The sequence below is a fragment of the Macaca thibetana genome, chromosome 14, assembly GCF_024542745.1.
Source record: "Macaca thibetana thibetana isolate TM-01 chromosome 14, ASM2454274v1, whole genome shotgun sequence".
Lineage (NCBI taxonomy): Eukaryota > Metazoa > Chordata > Mammalia > Primates > Cercopithecidae > Macaca > Macaca thibetana.
The window spans coordinates 112,174,821-112,202,212 of NC_065591.1; the positions used below are offsets into that span (position 1 = coordinate 112,174,821).

Consider the following 27,392-nt stretch of genomic DNA (forward strand, 5'->3'; position numbering starts at 1 on the left):
TCTTAAGGATCATTTGCATTAATTGATAGGAGTTTATTAACATAAAAGTACTTATAATTGTACTAGTAGCATGGATAGAGGAGAAAATCCAAGGTCAACCTCCCCCCAATCATAATAAAATAATATTTAACATGTGTGAACCCTTAATATTCATTAGGCATCAAGATAACTACTTTATATATTTTTTATTCAACTGAAAGGTACAGACATAGCAAACTCCTTAACTTCAAATACCCTTTTCCCTCATCTTTTATAGGCGCCCTGTTCTCTGCAGGCACCTGAGAAAAGGTCTATTTAAGAAGCCCAGTTTGCTTAGCACTGCAATCACCCATATTAGAAACTTTTACTTCATTGATTTTCAGCTTTTGTGAGGTGGGGTGGAAGAACAGAGAAGCACGAATATTGTATGAAAAAATGTATTCAGTGTTATAATTGCCTTGATTTTTAAAGTCACAATGTCTAATTTATTTTGAAATTTCAAATAACTGTAAGGGAGGTTGTGAAATATTTGTTTCCAAAAGTAAGCATGGATTTTAAAAGATTCCTGTAAAATGCTGGTTAGTCTAGTAATTTTTTTTTTTTTTTTTTTTTTTTTTTTTTGAGATGGAGTCTCACTCTGTCGCCCAGGCTAGGCTGGAGTGCAGTGGTGCTATCTCAGCTCACTGCAACCTCCACCTCCTGGGTTCAAGCAGTTTTCCTGCCTTAGCCTCTCGAGTAGCTGGGATTACAGGCATGTACCACCACACCATGCTGATTTTGTTTTAGCATGTTGGTCAGGCTGGTCTCACTCCTGACTTCATTCAGGTGATCCACCTGTCTCAGCCTCCCAAAGTGCTGAGATTACAGGCATGAGCCACCGCGCCTGGCCTGAATCTCTAATTCTATTCATTACACACCAGAAATTTATAAAGAATGTGTTTTTTTTACTTGATTTATGTATTCATATCCTGTTTTATAGTTGTCCTAATTACTTGAAGGAAGTAACACTGAACAGATAAAAAAGGTTGAATTCTGTTATCTTCTGCCCTCATTACAATTTATTGTTTTGTGAGAGTGGTGAATATGTGAATTATTTAGTGTTTAGAAGTCTCTAGAATTTAGGGGTAACACATTTTTAAATGTTGAAAATCAACTTTATTGAGGTAAAATTTACGTAAAATAAGATGCACTAATTGTAAGTGTTTGGTTAGAAGATTTTGACAAATGAATATGCATACTCATTAAACATTATCTTAATTAAGAAACAGAACATGTCCATCACTGCAGAAAGTTCCTTCATTTCTTTTTGCAGTCATTCCCACTCCTCTTCCCTACTTCTCCCCTAGGCTGTTGCTATTCTGCTTTTTGTTGTTTTAGTTTAGTTTTTCCTTTTCTATGTTGGAGTCATGTAGTGTTTACTTTCTTATGTACTGGCTTCTTTTGCTTACCGTGATGTTTTTATGATTCATCTGTGTGTGTTGTATGTATGAGTAGTTCTTTTTTTCCTTCCTAATACATTGTATGGACATATCACAGTTTGTTTATCCATTCATCTGTTGATGGACATTTGAGTTTCTAGTTTTGGGCTCTTATGAATAAAACTGCTGTGAACATTCATGTATGTCTTTCTGTGGACACAAATTGTTTTTTCTCTTGAGAGTAAAATTCATGGATCGTATGTAAATATATGCTTACTTTTATAAGAAATTTCCAAACAGTTTTCCAGAATGTTAGCACATTCCCACCAGCAATGTTACAATGTTGTAAGAGTTCTAGTTGCTCCACCTCTTTGCTACCACTTCTTTTGATTAGCCAGACTAGTTGGTATATAGTGGTATCTCATTGTGGTTTTAATTTGTATTTTCCTGATGGCTGCAGCTGTTAAGCACCTTTACGTGTGCTTATTGGCCATTGGTGTATCTTTGTGATGTGTTTATTTAAGTATTTTGCCCCCTTTAACATTTGTCTTCCATTATTGGTTGGAGAGTTGCATATAATCTGGATACAAATTCTTTATCAGGTGTCTATATTGTGAATATTTTCTCTGTGGCTTGCCTTTTCATTTTCTTATCAGTGTCTTTAGAATAGCAAATGTTTTAAATTTTGTCCAGTTTCCTAGGTTTTTTTTCTTTTATGGTTTATAAACCCACCCTCAGGTCTTTTTTTAATGTTATAAACTATTTTGTTACATGTATTTTATCTGCTTTCTTTTTCTTTCTTTCTTCCTTTTTTGTTTTTTTGATACCCTAAGGTCTTGACGATTTCCTTCTGTGTTACCTTATGAAAAATTTTAGCTTGTGTTTAGGCCCATGATCTGCTTTAATTTTTGTGTAGGGCATGAGTTCAAGAGTTAAGGTTTATGTTAAGCTACAGTAGGCTCATGTACTCATGATGTGTCATTATCAGCAAGAATTGATATGTATATACACTGTGTGTATGTATATATATATAATTTGTTATGTGTATATGTTTTCTGTGAGCCATTGTACACACAGTCTATATATATTTTTTATTAACATATCTTTAACATATCGTTTGGTTGGTAAATCAGACTTATTTAAAAGATTGTAGCTCTTTGTATAAAAATCTTTAGAAAAAGTTTTTATTTTCTAATCATCATTATCTTTGTGTTGCTTTACCTGTTTTATATATTGACTTCGGTGAAATGCTTAGATCCTGCAAAGCTGAAAATATATGTTGTCTCTGGCTAACACAGAGTTCAAGATCTTCAGATCTGGTCTATGATAAAACAGCCCTGGGTACTAATCAGGGTTCTACTCTGGCAGGACATTTCTGTTCCTCTGGCTGGGGCCCTCTTTCTCTCACCTTGTCTCTCAAATGACAGTTTTCATTTGCTGTTTAGAAGAAATACAAATTCTCCTTTAGGAATCAGGTAAGTATATGAAAGAGATGAAGGAACTGGTTGAGCTCATAGATTCTTTATCTTTCCTACTTTTTTCTCCTTTCTGTTTATGTTTTCTATAAGCCAGGGTTTTTCCTCCCCCTGAACTCTTCCTTTCTCTTCCCTTCTTCGGGGAATAGCTTCAGGTACTCTGTAAGTACCTCCTTTCTTTTTACTGTTTTCCTGAGTATATTTTCTTGAGAGTAAGACTGGATTTCTCCAGAATTTGCCTTGAGATGTTCCTAGCCACATGTCCTAAGATAGTTGATTTTTCTTGGGTTAAACACCAATTAGGGTACCAAAAACACAGGGCAGTGGGGGGCGGTGGAGGGGAGAATTTTATACTACGGAGAAATAGCATAGATGTGAATGGGCTTTCCTTCTAGCTGTCTCATGTCTAATACTTAATATTTTGCAGTTTTCCATAGCTGTTTTTAATATTGGAGCAATTCTATTATACTTCGCCAGTGAGAAAACAGTATGTGTGACTCTGTGGTGTTCTTGTGTTTGCTTTGTTGATGGGGGTTAGTGTTCTTATTTTACCTTGTGGATTTACATGTGCTGTTTTGTGTTTCTCCAGATGAAACACAGTTTATTACTAATATATAATTATTGTCTTTTCCTTTCTCTGTTTTCTCTTCCTTCTTTTTTTATGCTGTGGTTCTTGTGCAGGTCTTGTTCAACGTTGCGTAGTCATCCAGAAAGATGACAATGGATTTGGGCTGACGGTCAGTGGAGACAATCCAGTCTTCGTACAGTCTGTCAAAGAAGGCAAGGCATTTCTAAAAACAATTTATCACTCAGTAAACAGAGTAAGAATAGAAAAGCTTAAATAATGGCAATTCCCAAGAATAGAATAATTACATAGATTGCAGGTCATGTGGACTATTGTGCTAGATTCGTCTATATGTCAAATGTATGTCATAGTTATAGGAAGGAATTTACTCTAGTTGATTTTTTTTTTTTGTACTTGTTAGAAAATCAGTTTTTATATAGTTTTAGAAATCATATGACTCCTTGGTCATGATACTTTATTGTCCACATACAAGTTTCTGAAATTTCAGTTTTTCGTGGCACCAGTGGTATTTTGGCAAAGACAGATTAAAGAGATAGCTGTGGCCTCAAAAATACCATTTCTTTTCCCAAAACAACAATGACAATATTTTCTACTGCTGTTACCATATATTGAATACTTCCTTTATGTTGGGTGCTATAATTTTGAGGTAGACAATTTTTTTATCCCCATTTTATAGGTGATATTGAAGCTTAGAGTAAAAAAAACATAAAATCAGTCCAAGGTCACACAACTAGTGAGTGGTAGAAGCAGGATTTGAATGTAAAGTCTGACTTTACAGCCCCCCCCTTTTTTTTTTTTTTTTTTTTTTTTTTGAGATCAAGTCTCGCTCTGTTGCCAGGCTGGAGTGCAGTGGCACAATCTCGGCTCACTGCAACCTCCGCCTCCTGGGTTCAAGCGATTCTCCTGCCTCAGGCTGCTGAGCAGCTGGGACTACAGGCACGCACCACCACACCCAGCTAATTTTTGTATTTTTAGTAGAAACGGGGTTTTACCACGTTGGCCAGGATGGTCTTGATCTCTTGACCTCGTGATCTGCCCTCCTCAGCTTCCCAAAGGGCAGCCCATGTTTTTAACCACTTTGTTATACTGTTCCTCTGTCAGGAAGATGATCAATAAATGCAAATGAATCACATTCTGAATAAGTAATTTCTCATACAGATGGAGCAGCCATGCGGGCTGGAGTACAGACAGGTGATCGAATCATCAAGGTAAGGAAAAGCCTATCATAGAATTTACGGTAGGATTAAAAAACAACATATATTGGTCATATTCTGCTTTTTTCACTTGGATTTTTATAAAAAGCATCATATTACCTGTGATAGATCTATTGACTATAAAAACTTATTTCATTTGTTTTAAAATTAATATTATCCTTTACTGAAGGACATAATAAAAGGATTGAAAATAATGGAGGAATATATATTCTTGAGTAGGAGAGTAATTCAATGTTGGAAAGGTCATTTCTCTCCAGATTAGTCTGTTATTAAGCAATTCTCATCAAAGTAAAGTTGAGCATTTCTAATCTGAAACCCGAAATGCTCCCAACTCTGCAACTTTTTGAGTACCAACATGACACCATAAGTGGAAAATTTCACACCTGACCTCATGTGATGGGTCACAGTCAAAAGTTGTTTTCACCAGGTACAGTAGCCTGTATTACCAGCTACTCAGGAGGCTGAGGTGGGATGATCGCTTGAGTGCAGGAGTTGAGACTGCAGTGCACTTTGATCATACCTGAGAATAGCCACAGCACTTCAACCTGGGCAACCCTGTCTTTAAAAAACAGTAAATAAAACCAGACCAAAACAAAAAACTTGGTTTCATGCACAAAAGTATTTAAAATGTGTAAAACTACCTTCAGGCTATGTGTATAAGGTATATATGAAACATAAAAGGCTCATATTTAAAGCTGGGTCTCATCCCCAAGATGTATCATTATGTATATACAAATATTCCAAACTTCAAAAAAATCCGAAACACTTGTTCTGGTACCAGGTATTTCAGATAAGCAATACCTGACCTGTATGCAAATAGAATTGTAGTGGTAGATATCAATTTGATTATTCTACCAGGTGAACTTTATAAAGATGTAAGAATCACTAAAGAAAAAAATATGTTATACGTATGTGTATGTATGAGAAGAGATGTATATGACTCTAATCTATATATAGACCTACCAGTGGAACACAACAGAGAGACTAGAAATAGATTTTTGAATTCAGATCAGTAGAGAAAGAATGGGTTAGTCAGTAACTATTCTTGAAATAATCGACTAATTTGAGTACTTAAAATCAAATTATTATTACATAAGAAAACATACCTTGAACAATAATTTGGAAGAAATATTTGAAATGTATCAGAGACCAGATATCCTTAATTTTAAAGAACACTTTTAAATTATAAGAAAGGAATAAATATTCTAAAAGAATAATGGGCAAATAATTTTATCAGGCAATTCCCCAAAGTAATTGAAATACATAGCATATTAATGGGGATATGGCCAACCTCACTGATAACAAAGAGGTAGGAATTAAAATGATAGGTGAAAAATACATTTGGCTGTCAGAAAATTTAAAGATTGCTAATACACATTTAGTATAGTTTGGGTATGGTAAAATGACTATTCTCATGAGTTCATTATGAGTATGAATTAGGTAAAACCTGTTTGGATGAAAGTCTGTGAATATGTATCAAAAGCCTTTAAGAAAGTGTATAACATGTGACAAGCAGTTTTGCTTTTAGGAACTTATCTGAGGAAATAAGTGTACAAATGTGAAGTCATGTGTACAGAGAAATTTGTATTGGCTTTATTATATAACTGCATAAACTGAGGGACAGAGAAATAAATTATATTTCATTTGCAGCTTTTGAAAAGAGTGGTTTAGGTCAGTGTGTACCTTTATTGAAAGATAGCTGCCGTACAGTGAGAAAAAAGTTTTATTTTTCCAGGAAAAAACCAGTTGTAATGTATAATGTTTATGTGTCTGTTTGGTGTATGTATACTAGAAAAGTGTCTCCAAAAATAAATGTCATAGCTAACAGTAACTATCTCATGGGGCAGGTTGAGTATACTTGTACTTCCGTTTTTTACACTAATGTATTTGAATTTTAGATAACTTGGATCAGAGAATTAATCAAAAAATTAATGTTAAATCCACATTTGATAGTTTTGCCTTGATTTGTTTGGTTTAATTCAGAATCGGGATAACTTTTTCTACATTTAGCCGGTCTGAAAATTAATTTTCTTTGTAAAGATTAGATCATGGTTGAAAAACTAAAAGCAAATTGAATATTGTGGAAATACTTTTAAAAATTATTTTTTATTTATTATTAATTTTGACAAATTGATGACTTAGTAAAGCAAAGAGATCTTTTCTATTTGTATGAGCGCTTTGCTATGAAGGATTTGTAAATCTGTTTCATGTTATGTTTTGTAATTTGTCATGGTGAATAAGTTGTAATGTTTTGTATGTCAAGGCCTTGGTTTATGTTTAAGTTCATTTTGTTGCCGAATATGCCCTGTAGAATCATGGTGTGAAAATGAATATTGAATCAAATACATAAATATTTTAATGTAATGTGATTACTATATTATAATTGGTTATATTATGTATGGTAATTCCTGAAGTCCTTTTATCCATTGTCTCAGTAGGATGTATATGACATACACTCCTTTCGTTTTCTTACAGGTGAATGGAACTCTGGTGACTCATTCAAATCATCTGGAGGTGGTGAAGCTAATCAGATGTAGGTGAATGTTATTCTTAGTTTTAATTGTTTTCTGAAACCCTTAAAGTAAGGATCAGCAAATTTCCTGTAATAGGCCAAATAGTAAATATTTAGGCTGTGTGGACTGTATAGTCTACTACCGACTCTGTCATTGTATCATGAAAGCAGCCATAGACAATATGTAAATGAATGGTTGTGGCTGTGCTTTAGTAAAACTTTATTTACCGAAAGTCTGTGATCCTGGTTTAGGCCCTTGGCTGGAGTTTGCTGATCCCTGCATTGAAGGAAAATCTGAGGTGAAAACTCTTAACTTACTAATAACTATCTTTTGTCAACTCCATTTATATGGTTGATTATAATATTCCTGTCATTCTTGGTAATATTGAATACATATATTTGAAAGAAATGCGTGAGTCACCTGAGAGGAAGGAGGTTGAGAAATCAGACATATGGCCTGATGAACTGAAATGAAACTTTAAAAATCATCTAGCACAATCACTTTCCCTTAGATAAGTAAATGATTATATAATCCAGAGTAGCGATCTTCTCTTGGAAATCTTCAAGGTTAAGAATTTGTGATCTTCAGGTTTAGGGGTGAGTAGCCCACTTGGACTTAGTTCTCTGTGGAGAACCAGGCTTGAAGCAGTGGGAGTCTGCAGCTAACCTCCCGTCACTTGCAGGGTCAAAGGTAAATTCATGTACCTTCAGCTGGCAGTGAGGTATGGTCAAGCCAGGCTTCAGCCACTCACAGGGCCTCAGTTTTCCCATCTGCACAGGGAGAAGGGAAGGTTCAGTGGCCCTGTGAGCTTTGCTGGGAGGTGGTGATGGGGTGGGTCATCTGAATCTGAGTCAGGTGAAGTCTAGGTGCTACACCTTCCCCAACCTGGGCTTTGGTTTCATTTTGTTGTTACCCTTTAACCTTACCTGCTTTCCAAGAGAGATTTTATATTTTCTTTTCTTTTTTTGGGGGGGGGATCAGGGTCTTGTAGAATGCAGTGGTGCAATTATAGCTCACTACAGCCTCCAACTTCTGGGTTTAAGTGATCCTCCCACCTTGTTTTTTGTTTTGTCTTGTTTTGTTTTGTTTTGTTTTTGTAGACACTGGTTTTTGATATGTTCCCCAGGCTGCTGTCAAACTCCTGGGCTCACCTGCCTCAGCCTCCCAAAGTGCCGGGATTACAGGCATGCGCCACTACGCCTGGCCAAGATTTTATATTTTCTAAGTGCTTCACATATTGAATGGAAAATAGCATGACAGTTATAACAGTAGTAAAGAACGTCACATGGGAGTCCACCACCTAAAATGTAACTTCCTTTTTCTTTGTTCTGGCCTGGTTTGGGCCTTATGTATTTGTTATTGTATCTCTTAAAAAGAGAGCGAGGGAGACTGCTTAAACTGAATGAAAATTTTTAAAAAAGGAATAAAAAAAAGAATTTATGATCTTCTACATCAGATTATTCCACAGTAAAGTAGACTAGAAATAAGAGACAATTGTTTGTGATCAAGCAGAATCACTACTGTTTTATTTAATTCTATTTCTCTGTATTGGGTGGATGGACATCTTCAGAAGAAATTTAATAAACTAACTTTTTTCTTGGCCTTTGTACTGCTATGTTAAGCAACTATGAAAATTTTTAAACTTTTTCATCAGAGTACCAGTGCTCCAAATGGTCACTTTGATCAGCGTTCTTAACTTTATTTTAAAAGAGTGCAGGGATCAAAATTAGATCCCCATACTTGAATAAATTTGACCACTTATTTAATGAGAATGTGATTTATAAATTGTTATGTGCTACATAAATATGGTTTATGTTAATAAGTTTATGCCTGATGTCCATTGAGATGTATAAAAACATTTCTTTAGCTTTCTAGGTTGTATTTTTTGCTCATTCCAGTATAAATTTTACTTAAAAAATTAAATCCTGGGATTCTAGCAATAAATTACTTATCCAATAGTAAGGGCATAGCTAAAAACTTAAAGTTCATCCTAAAAACCTTTGCATATCCAAAACATATATAAATTTGACATCCCTAAAGCCTGGGTGTATGTAACAGAGTTCCTGCATGTCCTACTTTTTAATGCGTATTCTGGATATAATAAAAGTGATATCAAATCAGAGCAGTTTAGAAACAGCTAAAGAAAGGAAGGGAAAAGCTAGGAAGCTATTATAAGCAAGTACATAGGCAAGTGAGATATAATAGATGACTTTCTGATAGACAGCAATAAGATTGAAGAGCCTTAGAAAGTGTTTCTACGTAAAATTCCTCCAAATCATAACACTTGTGACTATTATACATAGCAAAAATAGTTTTTAGAATGCCAAAACACTGTGAAATAATTGATAGTGATTTCCATGGGAGGGTTAAATTGGGAGACAAGTGTAAAATACATTTGAAAGTCCTATTGAAATGTCTAAGAAGAAAGTTTTGCTATATCTATTACTGTGACTCTGATTATGGTGATTTTTTTTTTTTTTTTTTTTTTTTTTTTTTTTTTGAGACAGAGTCTTGTTCTGTCACCCAGGCTGGAGTGCAGTGGCACGATCTCGGCTCACTGCAACTTCCGCCTCCCAGATTCAAGTGATTCTCCTGCCTCAGCCTCCCTAGTAGCTGAGACAACAGGCATGTGCTACCACGCCTGGCTAATTTTTTGTGTTTTTAGTAGAGACGGGGTTTCACCATGTTAGCCAGGCTACTCTTGATCTCCTGACCTCGTGATCCGCCCGCCTCAGCCTCCCAAAGTGCTGGGATTACAGACATGAGCCACCATGCTTGGCCTGATTGTGGTGATTTTTGCTGTCTAGATTTTTCACTCCCATAATAGGTCTAATGAATTCCTGTCCATTCCTCCAAATGTTTTCCACTAAAATTTACTACTTATCATTGATTGTGTTTTTCCCTGTTATTGTAGAATATTTTTTGGTCATACTCATTTTGTAAAGTTAATTTAAAACTACATTTTATATTCTAGCGTATTCACTAAACCATGCCTAGTTAGTATCATCTTAAAATACAAAGATCTAGGCTGGGTGCCGTGTCTCACATCTGTAATCCTAGCAACTAGGGAGGCTGAGGTGGGTGGATCACTTGAGCTCAGGAGTTTAAGACCAGCCTGGGCAGCATGGCGAAACCCCATCTTTTTAAAAAAAAAAAAAAAAAATCCCAGGTGCTTGTGAGGGCTGAGGGAGGAGGATTGCTTGAACCCAGGAAGTCGAGGCTGCAGTGAGCTGAGATCGTGCCACTGCATTCCAGCCTGAGTGACAAAGTGAGACCCTGATTAAAAAAAAAGAAGGTTTTTTTTTTAAATTACATTTAAGAAATTAATTAAACATAGCCACTAATAGATGGTTGATTTTAACTCTCCTCTAAATTAAGAAAATATATTCTTGGAGTTATAAATTTTATTTGCTTTTAAGTAATATCTGATCTTACAAATAGTAACTTGCTATCTGAAAATGGCATCATTCTTTTGGATTTTTAGGGCAATCATAAAAGAAATGACAAATTAATTTTTTTTCTGTAGAGAAATGATTAGCAGATGATGGGACAGTCTTATATAACTGGATCTTTTAGAACTATCAAAGATTAAGTAGTAAAATGGTATGAAAAATTTCTTGACAATGTTACTTTCCCTTCCTTTCCCTTTTTCCATCTCCCCACCCCAAGCTGGTTCCTATGTAGCTCTCACTGTTCAGGGACGCCCACCTGGGTCGCCCCAGATTCCACTTGCCGACTCTGAAGTAGAGCCATCAGTCATTGGACATATGTCTCCCATCATGACATCTCCTCATTCACCTGGAGCATCTGGGAATATGGAGAGAATCACTAGTCCTGTGCTCATGGGGGTAAGAATGGGGAAATTTCTTAGTTAAATACTCAGTCCTATAAGGATGTGTTTACTTTATATTAAGAGTGTTCAAGTATTAGGCTGATGAACTAATTAAATTTAAGGTTCTAGAAAACGATTTACTAATATAAAAATTACATAATAGGAATGATTAGAATATTGTCATAGCAGATTTAATTTAACAAGTATTAAACACCTGTCATATATAAAACAATGTGCCACCCACAAAAATATAGTTAAGGTACTCTTATGTCCAAGGTTATAGTCATCTTAGAATGTGTAATTTTAGGAGGGCGGGGATTTTTGTTTATTTTGTTTACTGTTATGTTTCCAGCATCTGAAATATTGCTTAGCATGTAGAAGGTGCTTAACAAAGCTTTGTTGATTGAGATTAAATCAAGAGTATACAAGTAACTATAATACAAGGCAGAATGTAGACATTATGAGGGCAAAAAATACTAAGTTCTATGAGGATTCAAAGGAGAGAGAAAGCACATAGAAGAAGAACAATAAATAGAAGGAGCCAAGAAAGCATCAAATATTGTGGAGAAGTAGCTAGGATTTTTGTTTGGTTGGTGCCTGTTAAGGATGTACATAGTGGGAGATGAACTTGAAAACAGTAGGTTGACTATTTTGAAAAGTCACATCTCCCAAGCTAATTTACATGTAACTAGATAAGCAGTAAGAATCCATTCAACGTTGTTTCTTTTTAAGCAAAAGAGTACATGATTATCCTAGGATTATAGGAAGGCTAATTTGGTAAAATATTACAGGGTTGTGAAACAAGGAGGGATGATGGGTGATGAATTAGGGAGCTGTCTTCATATTTCAGGTAAGAGGTACTGGGAGTTTGAGCTATGCATGGGGATTGATAGTAAAGATCCGAATGAGGGAAAGTAAAAGATACTATTCTTATATTAAGACAACTTAATTTCTCCAATATCAATATTTAATGTTCTCTTGAATCTAGTTTAGTAAAGATGAAATAGAAGGGCAGACATTTCTTTGTAGTTTCTTGTCTTTTAAGTGTCATGTCTAAAAGTTTGTCCTCATAACCCAGAAATAAAAACCTAATAGGTATTGATAATTGGAGCCAAGGCAGAACTTTGTATGTCACATTTTCTCTATTTATTTTAGCTTCATTTTCTCTATACTGGTTGTTGTTTGTTTTTTATCTTTTTCTTTTCTAGGAGGAAAACAATGTGGTTCATAACCAGAAAGTAGAAATCCTGAGAAAAATGTTACAGAAAGAACAGGAACGGCTACAGGTATTAAATGAGAAGTAGGGCTGTGTATAGGCCAGTAAAAATGTGAGTGGGCATGGTTGAGTTGCTGTTTATCATAGTCACAATCAAGCAGTATTGTAACCAATGCCATTAGTTATATTATTGATTAAGAATGGACTATTTCTGTATCTTTTTTACATAAGTAATTAATTCTGAAAATATTTTTATAACTTTTCAGTTATTGCAGGAAGATTACAACCGAACACCTGCCCAAAGATTGCTAAAAGAGATCCAAGAGGCCAAGAAACACATTCCTCAGCTGCAAGAGCAGTTATCCAAAGCCACAGGCTCTGCTCAGGTAGCATTACTATTACAAGTGCTACCCAACTTTTTGCAGGAGAATTTTCTTCTGGGAATGTGTCAGAGAATGTTGCAGTTGACTTTTTTAAAGTTATTTTTCTAGCGTAGGACAACAGGATGTCCTGTTAAGGATGTTACAGAAGAAATGATTAACAAAAATAAATGTGGGCGTCTGATTGTTTGCTTGCTCATGATATCACATTTCTTTGTTCCATAATAATGTAAAAAAGAATTGAGTGCTTCTGCTTTGATGTGACCAACTACTAAAATGTATTTATATATATATATATATATTTATATTTTTTTGTGGTTCATTCTGCCATCTTAAAACAGAATGGCAGTTGATATGTTTTTAAGTAGGAATTTAAGATTTTAAAATGACAGGCATTGAGCTAAATATATGGACAAGCATTTTCTTATTTAATCTGCATAACATCTCTGAGGTGACTTATGGTTGTTTTCCTCCAGTTTACATATATACTTAGAGAGAGTTAGAGAGATTACATTACTCGTCTGAGGTCATATAGCTGAAAAGTAATAGAACTGGAATTCAAACCCAGTCTGAGGATTCAAAAGCACATTCATACCCTTAATGACTATATTTTTATTGTAATTTAAAAATAGATTTCAGTAGAATTTGCTGTATAGGTATAAGCTATAGAGATAATGGTCTCATAAGAAAAAAAAAAAAAAGCTCAGCATTTATATGTTAACCAGACTTACATTCTGTAATATTCAGATTTGGGATATGTAAAGCACCTTGTACTTCATCTTAAAGCAAAGTAGATAAATTGCCTATACATTTAAAATAGGTAAACACTGTTTGTTTATCATTATTCCTGAGTTAAGTCTGAAGGGAAAGCTACATATTCGCAAAAGAATTATTTGAGATTATCTAGCCTAATCTGCTTACTTTTTGATTAAAAAATACATAGTTGAGAAACCTAGGGTCTAAACTGCTTAAATCACCTATACAAGACCATACAGTATGTAAGCTCCCCTGACATCCTAGTTTAGTATACTTTTCATTCCATTTTTTTTTCATTACTTTCAGTCCCACTAGCTATGTCACATTTTGCGTGTTACACCTCAGTAATGTTGACAGTTTTATGTTATTACTAGACAAATACAATATTCCTACCCTGTTTGGGCAGCTATCTAAATCTTTATAACCTGGCCAGGCGTGCGTGGCTCACACCTGTAATCGCAGCACTTTGGGAGGCCAAGACGGGCAGATCATCTGAAGTCAGGAGTTTGAGACCATCCTGGCCAACATAGTGAAACTCCGAGTCTACTAAAAATAAAAAATTAGCCAAGTTTGGTGGTGTGTGCCTGTAATACCAGCTACTCGGGAGGCTGAGGGAGGAGAATGGCTTGAACCATGGAGGCGGAGGTTGCAGTGAGCCGAGATCCTGCCACTGCACTCCAGGCTGGGTGACAGAACAAGACTCCATCTCAAATTATATAAATAAATAAATGCTTATAACCTGATATAAATGCTTGTAATAATTTATGTTATAGTATTATGTCCCAGAATTGACCATTGATTGACACTCTGAAGCATTGGAAGGTAGTTAACAAGAAACTGTAGGGTAATAACCTTAATTAATGGGCAGACAATATCAATTAACAAAACATTTTACCTTTTTGCTATATTTGTAAGTTTGAACTTATATTCTTTTTACCAAAATATCACTTGCCCTGTCTTTAAGGTCATGCCATTTTAGAATCCCAGAATTAGTAGTTATTTATGGATTTTACTTGTAGAATTTTAACCATACTTGAGCACATCAGAATGTCCAACTTTTAGCAGTCTCCATGTAGATTGTAGTACCACTCTACTTCTTTATGCAGCAAGTAATGAAAGTTTTCTTTTATGTGTTTGTGTGGGTGTATTTTTCTTTAATCTGTTTTAGGATGGAGCTGTAGTTACACCCTCCAGACCTTTAGGTGACACCCTAACAGTCAGTGAGGCAGAAACAGATCCTGGAGATGGCCTGGGCAGGACTGACTGTAGCAGTGGAGATGCTTCTCGGCCCAGTAGTGACAATGCAGATGTAAGTATTCAATGTTCTAAATCTTTTTTCTTCTGTATTCTTCTTTACAGCCCCTTTCTAGATTTGATTTTAAGTGACGTGAGTTAGAGGTGTCTTAGCACTTTTTACCATCCCCATTTTTAATATACCAATTTGATAAACAGAAATCTGGATACTGTTGTATATAAGCTTTTAATTCCAGAGTTCACTTTTTCCCTTGAACACCCATTGCCAACTGTTTCTTTTACAGGGATGGAATTTCCCAGCAGGCATCTTGTTCGTGGGTAGAGAAGTTACTAATGCCAGTGCATTCTTACTGAACCGAGAGACCAACTGTTGATATCTTTAAGAGCATGTTAATATTCCATTTGTGGTCAGAGTGACTCAGTCTTGAATCATGGGGCACTTTGCCATTACCAAGAGGAAAAACCTTAGTCCTGTTAGATAGGCTTCAGTTAATAGCCCAGGTTTAGTAACAGCACTTTCTTGATTAACCCAGAAACTGCCAGATGAACATGAGTATCTGTTAAGACGATAATAAAACATTTTAAGCTGAATATGATGTAGCACCATAGACATATGAATACTTAAAAGCTAAGTTCAGTATTATTTACTCAACAATACTTTGTAAATTGTATGCAGTGATAGGAATAATGACTTAAATGTAGATCACCCTCTTTAAAAGTGATGAGGGAAGTTGTCTGAACGAATGTTTTGTAATTGTGGGTCATGAAATCAATTTTGTGGGTTATATTTCTTTAAAAAAAAAGAATAGGAAATATAGTGCTTTGCATATAGAAGAGATGTCACTTCTTGGGACTTTTGTTACATATACACACATCTACTATTTAACAATGTGAAGTTTCTCTCTTATTGAAGGTTGTTGGGATGGGGGTTGTTTTGTTTTGTTGTTTTTTAAAAAGGAATCCATGGTCTAAGCCATAAGTCAGGCTGTCTCTTGAGGCTTAGGCCCAATGACCCAGTTCCTCATCCAAAAAACAAACTGAGGATTTGTGGGTTTTTATTTACTTATTTATTCATTTTTGAAAGATGGTGATAGGAGTCTCGTGATTGGGTTAGCTAAAGGTTTTAATGGAAAATTTCAGTTTGGGCTCAAGGAAAAAATGGTAATAGCTAATATTTGTTGGGTATATATCACATACACAGTGATGTGTTTTATGTTCCTTAGTTAATTCTCATAACAGCCTTATGAAATAGTACCGTTGTTACTGTAACTTTACAAAAGAAAAAATTGAGTTAATTAACTTTAACAAAGGGAGTTAACTTTCCACACTTATTCAGGCAATAGGTAATCTACTTCTGCCTAGCTCCAAAATACCAGTAATCTAAATATAAACAAGAGCACTGAGGTATGAAAATGCAAAACATTTTGAGAGAGCAGTGAAAATTTTAGGGCAACCTGGTGTATTAGGGTTATAGATGAAATGGCTAGAGATTATCTTAGAAGCCAAATCATGAGTCCAGGTTATAAAGGGCTTCAGCTTGTTCTAGCAGTACATACTGCTTTTGGGAATGCTTCTCGTACTCTTCTTTTTGTTTTACTGCCGCGTCTCCTCTCTGTTTTCATGGCTTGTCCCTACCATGAGATGGGAAGTTCCTTGAGAGCAGAGGGACTGTCTTGTCTGACTTTATGTTTCCAAAGTGTAGCAAATTGTAGGCATTCAGAGGAAATGATACGAATGAGAAATTTGAATTTTATCTTGTATTTAGAGGAATGTTGCAATAAAACATGTGACTTAGAAATATAATCTTATAAAAGAGCGAGTTGTCGGCTGGGCGCAGTGGATCACGCCTGTAATCCCAGCACTTTGGGAGGCCGAGGCAGGCCAGTCACAAGGTCAGGAGTTCAAAACCAGCCTGGCCAACATAGTGAAACCCTGTCTCTACTAAAAATACAAAAAAAATTAGCTGGGTGTGATGGCACATGCCTGTAATCTCAGCTGCTCTGGAGTCTGAGGCAGGAGAATTGCTTGAACCAGGTAGGCGGAGGTTGTAGTGAGCCAAGATCCCGCCATTGCACTCCAGCCTGGTTGACAGAGCAAGACTCCGTCTCAGGGGTGGGTAAAAAAAAGAGTGAATTGTTGAGTATAGAAATAGGCATTCCGGTCAATTAAGACTGTTTGACATGTAATTGATACTTAGTATTTGAATAAACGAAATCAATTAATAAAGTGGACTTTATTTTGCATGCAGAAGACAGGCACCATCAGAAACGTATCTGGGGAAAATAATTTGGAGTAAAGAGGGAGATCTGTAGGAAAAGAAGACTGCTTGGCTTAATAGGAACTTTAATAAATGTGTGCTGAATGGATAATAGTTAGCATTTATTCAATAACTACTTTGTGCCAGAGGTTGTACCCAATGCTTTACAGATACTCTTTTTTAACACTCATAATAATCTTAAAAAAACAGTATCACCATTTCATTGATGAGGAAACTGAGGCCAAATAAATAACTGAATATCATGGAAATCCAAGTGAGAAATGATAAAGTCCAAGCTAGGCTGTCTTCTGAACACGTAACACACAGGTTTAATTTCTACAAGTGTCCATTTGAGACTAAAGATGTGTTGCTTTTAGCTTATGGATTTCCATGTTTGTTTCAATTGTGTTGTAAGTATGGAGGAATCAGTCTGCTTTTGTTGTTGTTGTTGTTTTAACAGTACTTTGAATTACTGTTTTACATTTTATCTTTTGAATCAGTTCTTTTAACTTTTTCATTGTCTCCTCATTTTTATAAAATAATTTCCTGGTGGTTTTGTGAAAGTTCCTACTTTTGCTGACCTTGGAGAAGGCATTAAAGAATGCCCTGATACCCAGTTCTCACAAGAGAAGCAACTTGGTAACAAATCATCATCTAAAATTCAGAGCATCTCTCCTTTTGATTTTTCAGTTTGTGAGTGATATTTTTGAAAAACTATTTATCTTGGAAAATTTTTACACATATTCAAAAGTAAAGACTAACATAATCCTCCTCAGGTCCCTGAGAACCTAGCCTTAGCAGTTTTGTTTGTACCCGCTATTCCTTACATCCTCGAGACACTGGATTAAAGTAAATCTGAGGCATTAGTTTAATAATGTGTCTCTCTCTAAGAGATAAGTTTTTAAAATATAGCTATAATATTCTTATTAAATCCTAAGAATTAATATTTTCTCAATACACAGTTTTATTACCTTGTTTTATAATGATCTTTTTACAGTTTATTTGATTCAGGATCCAGTCAAGGCTTTCATATTGCCATTGGTTCATAAGTCATTTTAAGTCTTTATAATTTATAATAGTTTCCTTCTTTTTTTTCCTTGGCCATTTTTTTGTTGTTGTTGTTAAGAAATTGGGTCATATGTTCAGTAAAACAGCCCATTTTCTAATTATATTTTCATGGTGTCATATGACATGTTACTTTATCTAGATTTTCTGAAAACTCCCAGTTAAATCTACAAGTCTTGGTCACGTTAGGTTTGATAGTTGTTATTTGGAATAATTCATGGATGATATTGTGTACATCTCGTTATATCACATCAGGATGTGAATGGCTGTCTTACTGTGGTTGTAAGCTTAAGGTGTTTAGGTGATGTCAGCATGATTTCCTTCATTATAATGTTCCCTATCAAATAGCTTTTATGAAATGTTTTCACATGCCATTCGTGATCAGAATGCCTAGATCCATTGTTTTATTCTGAGTTTCAAAAGGATATTATTATAATTTTGTCATTATTTCTGTATTTATTACACAGAGTTGTGTTACAAGAAATGATTTCCCTTACTAGCTAATAGGTTACCCTAAAATATAGCTTATGCAGAAAATGTAGGGTAAATACTTCCCTTGATTCTTTTCAGAAGAGTCTTTTCAGGAGAGATGATACTCTTACAAACCCCAAAGGTGACAAGTGGGAAGGGTATATGTGTGTAATATTTTGAACTCACGGATTTCCGTATGAGTTACTCTTTTTTTTCTGTTGGTGGGAACCCTCTCAAATTTTCTCCTGTGTTCTTTTGACATGCCCCTCCAATATCTTTAATAGCTTTCTTGATTTTTGTGACAGAATTATTCTAATCTTTTATATATCTTGTCCAAGACCTGAAAGTCATTCATTTCTCCAAGGTGGGGCATACATTTGAAACTGCTGTTTTCTCTTGGTGGCAGAAATATCTTGTGATACCACCAAGATATCTGGGTACATGCATAGGTAAAATGTATCTTCCCTGTTGGCATTCGTTAGGTCTCTGCTTCCTCATTTTTGGTTGCTCTAAAGAATGTCTCCCATTGCTTTGGGGTGTTCCTCATCTCCCCAAAGTGAGTTTCTGCATCCCATATGGTTTATATTTTATACAGTCCATTCTCAGTATTTGTGGGCAGCATCTGTGGATTCAGCCAACCGTGGATCACAATATTCAGGAATAGAAATGCATCTGTACTGAATATGCACAGACTTTTTTCCTAGTCATTATCCCCTAGACAATACAGTGTGACAGCTAGTTGTACAGCATTTACACTGTATCAGGTATTATAAGTAATCTAGAGATGATTTAAAATACATAGAAGATTTGCATAGGTTATATGCAAATACTATACCATTTTATATCAGGGACTTGAGCAACCATTCCCCCACAAATACTGAAGAACAACCGTATTAGGTATTATATAATACCATATAAATGTATTAAAATCCACCTTTCACATGAAGGGAGTAACAGAATAGTAGAAGCTTAATTGTACTCATAAGTAGGGCAAAATGCTTTTAACTTGAATAGAAAGGATAGTTTGAGAAGGTAAGGGTTAAGGAAGATAAATAAAGAGAGTTTGATTTTGGCCGGGCGCGGTGGCTCACACCTGTAATCCCAGCACTTTGGGAGGCTAAGGCGGGCGAATTATGAGGTCAGGAGATCAAGACCATCCTGGCTAACACAGTGAAACCTTGTCTCTACTAAAAATACAAAAAATTATTTGGGCATGGTGGTGGGTGCCTGTAGTCCCAGCTACTTGGGAGGCTGAGGCAGGAGAATGGCGTGAACCTGGGAGGCGGAGCTTGCAGGGAGTCGAGATCATGCCACTGCGCTCCAGCCTGGGTGACAGAGCGAGACTCAGTCTCCAGAAAAAAAAAAAAGAGTTTGATTTTTGACATAATGAGTTTGAGGTATGCAATATATCTAGTAATTTGGTAGAAAGTAACCTCCAGGCCTGGAGATTAGGTAAAATTGTTTTGTTGACTCTGTATTGTTTATCAACATAAAACTGAAAAGGTGAGAGAATAAGTGACTTGTTGAAGTAAAGAAAAGGTAGCAGAACCAAGTATTTTATGAAAGATATTTAGTAGTTGTAAATACAAATATGAAATTCAGAGCAATTTTTTTTCACACTTTTTTCCCTCTTCTCCTTTTGGTGTGCCTATTGAAATGAACTGAAGATCTTGTTTTTTTTTTATTAGAGTCCCAAGAGTGGCCCCAAAGAGAGGATTTATCTAGAGGAAAACCCAGAGAAAAGTGAAACAATTCAGGACACTGTGAGTATGAAATCCATGCAATGATAGTGCTGTCTTTAGCTTTCCTTATACTTAAAGTATGATATAGACACATCTGATGTTTACATATTTTATTTTTTATTTTTTGGAGAAAAAAATTAAATTTATTAAAGAAACTTAATAAAGATTTGAATAAGTCAAGAGCTATTCCATGATTAGTAAGTATTATTAGGTTCTTAGTATTTGTCGTGGTGGTAACATAAAATGTACTAGTTTAACCATTTTTAAGTGTACAGTGGCATTAAGTATATTCACATTGTTGGGCGACCATCACTGCCATCCATCTTCTCCAACTGCAACTTGGTACCCAGTAAACACTAAATCTACATTTCCCCCTTTCCCCGGCCCCTGGCAGCCACCATTCTACTTTCTGTCTCTATGAATTTGACTACTTTAGATACTCAGGTAAAAAGAATGATACAATGTTTATCCTTTCATGACTGACTTCTCTCACTTAGCATATGTCTTCAGCTTTCATCCATGTTGTAGCATGTATCAGAATTTCTTTCCTTTTTGAGACCAAATCATATTCCATGACATGTATATATACCACGTTTTGTTTATCTGTCTGTCAGTGGGTACTTAGATTGTTTCCACTTTTTGGCTATTGTGAATATGCTACCTTGCCTTCAGTTTTTGTGGGTGTTTATCAAGAAGTAGACTTGCTCGATCTTACATATTCTTAATTGCATGCTTTTAAGCATTCTCATTTTATTTTCTAATTAGATTTGTTTACAGTTGTGGAGTAAAAGATACAACAGCATTTTGTAATGTTTTTATTGTCAGCAACATAAGGACTATCGAAAAATCAGAGACATTAAATCATTATAAAATCAAAATTGTCTGACTACTGCTCTAAACGAATTTATGTTGTTTCACCTGTTTTCTTTTTCTTTTTTTTTCTTTTTGTAGAGAGGGATTTCGCCATGTTGGCCAGGCTGGTCTCAAACTCCTGACCTCAGGTGATCCACCCGCCTCAGCCTCCCAAAGTGCTGGGATTGTAGGCATGAGCCACAGTGCCCAGCCAGTTTCACCTGATTTCTTTTTTGTGGAATTATTAAAGCCTTGAGGTTAAAGAAAATAATAAGAGTTATTAAAAGGCAGAATGTGTTTAGGAGACTCAGTATGTAGTGTTGCAATACAAGGAGGAAAAACTACATATACTTATTATTCACTCAGTTTAAAACTTGTGGATCTGTTTATATAGCTTCAGCTATAACTGCTATAACTGCTGTACACATGACTCTCAAATCATAGGCCCACCTTTCTTTGCTGAACTCCATCCAGATCTTGCAACGTTAAACTGCTGTCAGATTTAAGCCAAACTCATTTTTTTCCTATTTCTTCCAAAATTTTTATTCCCCATTGCTATATGGTCTTTAATTTTAGTACTTATGGTCTTCAGACATCCTGTATGTATGTATGTATTTATGTATGCATATATTTGTGTATGTATATATGTATGAATGAGACAGGGTCTTACTCTGTCACCCAAGCTGCAGTACAGAGGTTAACTATAACCTCAAACTCCTGGGCTCAAACTGTCCACCCACTTTAGTCTCCCAGGTAGCTAAGACTATAGACACATGCCACCATGCCTGGCTAATTTATTTTGGCTTTTTTAAGAGTGGATCTCTTTGTTTTTCCCAGGCTGGTTTCAAAATCCTGGCCTCAAGTGATCCTCCCTCCTTGACCTCCCAAAGTGCTGAGATTACAGGCCTGAGCTACTATGCCCAGCACCGATGTTTATTATTTTATATATTAATGCCTCTGTACTGCCGTTTTTGTGCTGAATCCAACTTTGTGAGTTGACAAATGGAGGAGCTATTGCATGGGGGACTATCTGCTAATCTACAGTTTATTCTTAGGATTTTGGTATCTTTGTTTCTGTAGCAGTGTTTGTGAGATTACTTGATGGTTTTAGAGTATTTTATCAGTGATTTTTCAACCAAGAATGATTGTGCCTCCGTGGACATTTGACAGATGTCTGGAAACATTTTTGATGTCTAGGGCTTTGAGGCTGCAGTTGGCATCTGGTGGGCCCACAGAGGTCAGGGATGCTGCTAAACGTCTTAGAATGCACAGGCTAGCCCCTATAACAAAGAACTCTCTGGCCCAGAATATTAACAGTGCCACAGTTGAGAAATCCTGAATTATACATTTATTAAAATTAATTAAAAATGAAAAAATAGAGTTCGATGATAGCCTTCAATTATGTATCATTAATGGAAATCTTGGGTTAGTACTTCTCAGGTATATTAACCTCTCTTCTAACTTTGTATTGTCATTTCTGCTCTTATTTTTCCTTTGTCCTATTGTCTTCATTCACTTTTTCTTTAATTTTTTAATTGTAACCATTTATGTAAGCCCAACTTTATTTTTTTCTGTAAGAAGTTCTAAGTATGTATGAATTAATAAAAGAAGTTACAAAAGTGTACAGAAAGTGTTAGAGTCAGACAACCAAGTGTATACTGAGCAAAGGATATTTCCTGTTTCCAAGGGAAATGGTTTTTCCCCCACCCAAAAAAAAACCGTTGTTGTGGTCATTTTCTCTGCCAGAGTGATTCATGGCCTTGAGAATTTGTGAACCCCTACTTTGAAAATAAAGTACTTCAACGGAAATAAAACGAAATCTCACCATTTAAGTGAATCATGTCTTTTTGATGGGTTGGCTTTATTCTTTTTCTAAATTTGACCACCAGATAATTTTTCTGTTTCTTTTCCCTGAATGTTGCCAGGACACTCAATCACTTGTCGGAAGTCCCTCAACCCGTATAGCACCTCATATTATTGGAGCAGAAGATGATGATTTTGGTACTGAACATGAACAGGTGATGACTTTTTTCTTTCTAAAAAATAAATTATTGCTTTTCTGCAATGTCTGATTTGTTGCAAAAATGAACACTTTCTGGAGATTAAGATAACGTTTGTAAGGATTTGAAGCTAAATCTTAGAACCAGTAGCTCCTTGGGTTAATTGCTTATTTTAGCTTTGAACAATAGAAATGACCTTGCTTTTAAAGCCAGTGAGAGGCCATTAATTTATATTTAAGTACTTCATTTCTTTGGGGTTGAGTGTGTTTCTTAAAATAGTATATATTTTTTTTAATTTCACATCTCAGTTCATTGGTGGTATAAAGGAGTATGATTAGCTAGATTCTTGTCCTTGTATCTTGTGATCTTGCTAAATTCACTTATTATTTCTTGGTGCTTTTGAAAATAAATCTTTTGGAGTTTTCTACATAGATAAACATGTTGTGTATAGTTTTTATTTCCTTATTTTCAAGCTGTTTATCTTTTATTTCTTGTTCTTGGCTTTATTGCATTGGCTAGGACTTCTAGTATGAGATTGAATTAGAGTGACAAGACATGCTTGCCTTATTCCTGATCTTAGGGAGAAAACAGCCTTTCATCATTAGGTATGATGTTAGCTGTAAGTATTTTTTAGAGACTCTTTATAAGGTTAAAGGTTACTAGGTTAAGGAGTACTCCTGGTTTGCTGAGAGTTTTTATCATGACTGGATGTTGAATTTTGTTGAATGAGATTATTATGTAGTTTTTCTGATTGTTAATATGGTAAGTTACATTGATTGATATTAGAATATTAAACTAGTCTCACATTCCTGGAATGAACCCCAGTAGGTTATGATGTATTATCCCTTTGATATATTGTCGGTTTCAATTTGCCATTATTTTACTGAGGATTTTTTACATCTTTGTTGATGAGGTATATTGATGTATAGTTTTTCTTTTTGTAATACGTTTGTCTGGTTTGATAGTTGGGTAATGCTGGTCTTTAGAATGATTTGGGAATATGAAAATTGAGATGCTAGTTTACATTATTATTGTTTTCCGTGTTCAGTATATTTAGGGATTATACAAATATTCTAGGATTTATCTTACTTAAAATCATACAACTTCATTTCCCACCCTTTCTGCAATTAGCCCAGAAGAAAAGAATAAACAACTATTTTATGATTGGGCAAAAAGCCTTTCACTACATTTCTAGAAATGTTGTTAGACTGTTTTTTACTTACTGATTTGTATACATCCGAGCTACTTGGTAATCATCTCCTAAATTTCCATTCTCCCAAAGTGGTCTTTCTTCTGACCTATCCCCAAGAGATGGTTAATGTTCAGAGAAAGAGATTCCATAGCTTCTGTTGCTAATAAATTTTAGTGAAATTTTTTAAATCTTGAATTTTTTATAGGGAGATCAAAGTGAAATTTGGATAGCTATGTTCAATTGAGCCTACTTTGCATTTAGTATTTGTATGTTGGAGTTACTGATGCATAATCATTTCTTCCTCTAGATCAATGGACAGTGCAGCTGTTTCCAGAGCATTGAATTACTAAAATCTCGCCCGGCTCATTTGGCTGTTTTCTTACACCATGTAGTTTCACAATTTGACCCTGCAACTTTGGTAATATATTTTACAATCTAGCAGATTCAGAGTTCTTCTGTTGATTCATATGCCATAGAACTTTTCCTATCTATACGATGAGTGGGCAGACTTCTTTCAGTTTTCCGTGTAAAGGCAGATATGAAAGATAATTAAAACATTATTTTTTAAACACTTGATTATATAGTAATAACTACATTGTTTATGGTAACCTACCCGTTCCAAACATTCCTACTCAATGATGACCTAGCAAATTACATTTTTCATGGTTCCTCATTTTGTCTTTTTCATTCCTGTCTCCACTACAGCTCTGTTATCTCTATTCAGACCTGTATAAACATACCAATTCCAAGGAAACTCGTCGCATCTTCCTTGAGTTTCATCAGTTCTTTCTAGATCGATCAGCAGTAAGTTGCCAAGTTAATGTTGTAATCTTTGCCTTAGTACATGGAATTATTGGCCTCCTGCTTCCAATCTTCCCTCCTATGTTTTTGGATTTTATTGTGCTTTCTCACACCTGTATTATATTTCAATTATTGATAACTCTAAACTGTTTTTTTATCGTTTCTAAATTAGTTTAGGCATGTGAATTCTCACAGTAGGTTTTAGGGGATATATATACACACACACATATGTATATATTTGTGTTTTTTTTGCATGTGTACAATTAGAGTAAGGAAATGAAGAAGGGAATACATATGATATTACATATATATTAAGACCCAAGGAATAATACTTGAATAACTGAACTCTGGGTGGCCTCCTTGAAGTTTAGAGGCATAATTTTTACTAAAAAGTAGCAGAAAAGATTATGCTTACACTGAAATAAATGCTGATAAAGGTTACCAGGTTAAGGAGTACTCCTGGTTTGCTGAGAGTTTTTATCATGACTGGATGTTGAATTTTGTTGAATGAGATTATTATGTAGTTTTTCTGATTGTTAATGTGGTAAGTTACATTGATTGATATTAGAATATTAAACTAGTCTCACATTCCTGGAATGAACCCCAGTAGGTTATGATGTATTATCCCTTTGATATATTGTCAGTTTCAATTTGCCATTATTTTACTTTGTCATTAAAAGTGTTAATAAGATTTTTAAAGTAGTAAGTTTCATTGTTAGTCTTGTTACAGGTAAATAGCACCTAGCCCTTAATGCATCCTGGATGATCATGCTGCAGGTCCCTAGTCCTTTCACATTTGCAGTTCCCTTAGATGACTGCTTCATACTTTTTCCCCCTTAAAACCTCCATCTCTTCCTTTCCCTAGTCCTTTCTCAGCTGATAACTTTGACCTTGTTGTTTCTCTCAGAAATTTAAAGTATATAGAAGAGAACTTCTACCAGATGTATCATCTGCCTCCATTATACCATACCATGTACTCTACTCTTTCTCCTGATGCTATGGAGTGATTGTCCATCTTTTTTTTCTTTTCTTTTTTTTTTTTTTTTTTTTGAGACAGAGTCTTGCTCTGTTCTCAGGCTGGAGTACAATGGCACAATTGCCCCTCACTGTAGCCTCTGTCTCCTGGGCTCAAGTGATCCTCCTGCCTCAGCCTCCCAAGTAGCTGGGACTACATGTACACACCACCATGCCTGGCTAATTTTTGTACTTTGTAGAGATGGGGTTTTGCCATATTGCCCAGGCTGGTCTTGAACTCCTAGGCTCAAGCAATCTGCCTGCTTCATCCTCTCAAAGTGCTGCGATTACAGGCATGAGCCACTGCACCTGGTCTCGATTCTCCATCTTTTATCTAAGGGCAGCTCTGCCCCAGTTTACAGTGTATTTCCTTATACCTACTCAAAGACCTTACTTTAACAATTATCCTCGCTTCTCCTGCATCATCGGTTTTATACTTTCTACAGATAATTATTCACATCAGTGTGCAAACATTGTTATTTTCCCTTTCTAAAAACGAACACACAAACATATTGGCTCTACTTCTCCCTCCAGCTCCTGTCCCATTTTCTTTGTATTCCTTTACAAAATTGTCTATACACTTTCACATTCAATTACCTACTCAGTGACTTTCCTAACCAACCTACTTAAAATCTCAACCCTTTCACTTTCTGTCACTTTTTCTGTTATTTTTATCTATAGAACTTTTATTTATTTAGTTAGTTAGTTTATACAATCAGTGTTCTGTACCTGCAGCTTCCACGGATTCAAACAACCATGGTTGGAAATATTCAAGGAAAAAAACAAAAGCCAATACCACAATAAAAAATGAAACAAATTTTTAAAAATACAGTATAACAACTATTTGCATAGCATTTACATTGTATTAGGTATTATAAGTAATCTAGAGATTTAAAGTATACAGCAGGATGTGCATAGGGTATATGCAAATACAATGCCATTTTGTATAAGGGACTTGAGAGTTTGCTGATTTTAGTATCCTTGGAGGTTCCTAGAACCAATACCCCATGTGGATATCAAGGGATGACTATATTCTTACTCTCCTACCTGAATATAAGCTTTATTAGGCCAGATATTTTTGTTCTGTTTGTTCACTGCTGTGTGCCTAACACTGAACAGTTCCTGGGACATAGTGGGGTCATTTAGGTATGGTTAAATGAGTTAGGGTTCTGATCATACTCCCATTGTTTAAAATACTGTATTATTTTTATTAAAATAATTTACTTTCCTAAAAAAATGACAATATATTGAAGTATGTTTGAATTTTGCATTTCTTTTTTTTTTTTTTTTTTTTTTTTTTTTGAGACGGAGTCTCGCTCTGTCACCCGGGCTGCTCACTGCAAGCTCCGCCTCCCGGGTTCACGCCATTCTCCTG

The 27,392-nt window shown here is 35.4% G+C and overlaps 1 protein-coding gene across 5 annotated transcripts in view; it reads left to right on the top strand.

Moving 5' to 3' along the window:
* Positions 1 to 27,392, top strand: part of ARHGEF12 (Rho guanine nucleotide exchange factor 12) — a 78,684-nt gene that overhangs the window by 10,211 nt on the left and 41,081 nt on the right. For 3 of the 5 annotated variants that reach the window (XM_050759365.1, XM_050759366.1, XM_050759362.1), the window contains 11 exons: positions 3,554 to 3,652; positions 4,617 to 4,666; positions 7,148 to 7,205; positions 10,855 to 11,033; positions 12,226 to 12,303; positions 12,500 to 12,619; positions 14,538 to 14,678; positions 20,105 to 20,179; positions 22,936 to 23,028; positions 24,510 to 24,620; positions 24,908 to 25,006. In XM_050759365.1, the coding sequence (XP_050615322.1) occupies positions 4,628 to 4,666; positions 7,148 to 7,205; positions 10,855 to 11,033; positions 12,226 to 12,303; positions 12,500 to 12,619; positions 14,538 to 14,678; positions 20,105 to 20,179; positions 22,936 to 23,028; positions 24,510 to 24,620; positions 24,908 to 25,006 (993 nt within the window). In that variant the 5' untranslated portion in view covers positions 3,554 to 3,652; positions 4,617 to 4,627. Of the gene's footprint in view, positions 1 to 3,553; positions 3,653 to 4,616; positions 4,667 to 7,147; positions 7,210 to 10,854; positions 11,034 to 12,225; positions 12,304 to 12,499; positions 12,620 to 14,537; positions 14,679 to 20,104; positions 20,180 to 22,935; positions 23,029 to 24,509; positions 24,621 to 24,907; positions 25,007 to 27,392 lie in introns of those variants that run through there. The other 2 variants (XM_050759364.1, XM_050759367.1) reach the window with 2 other exon arrangements.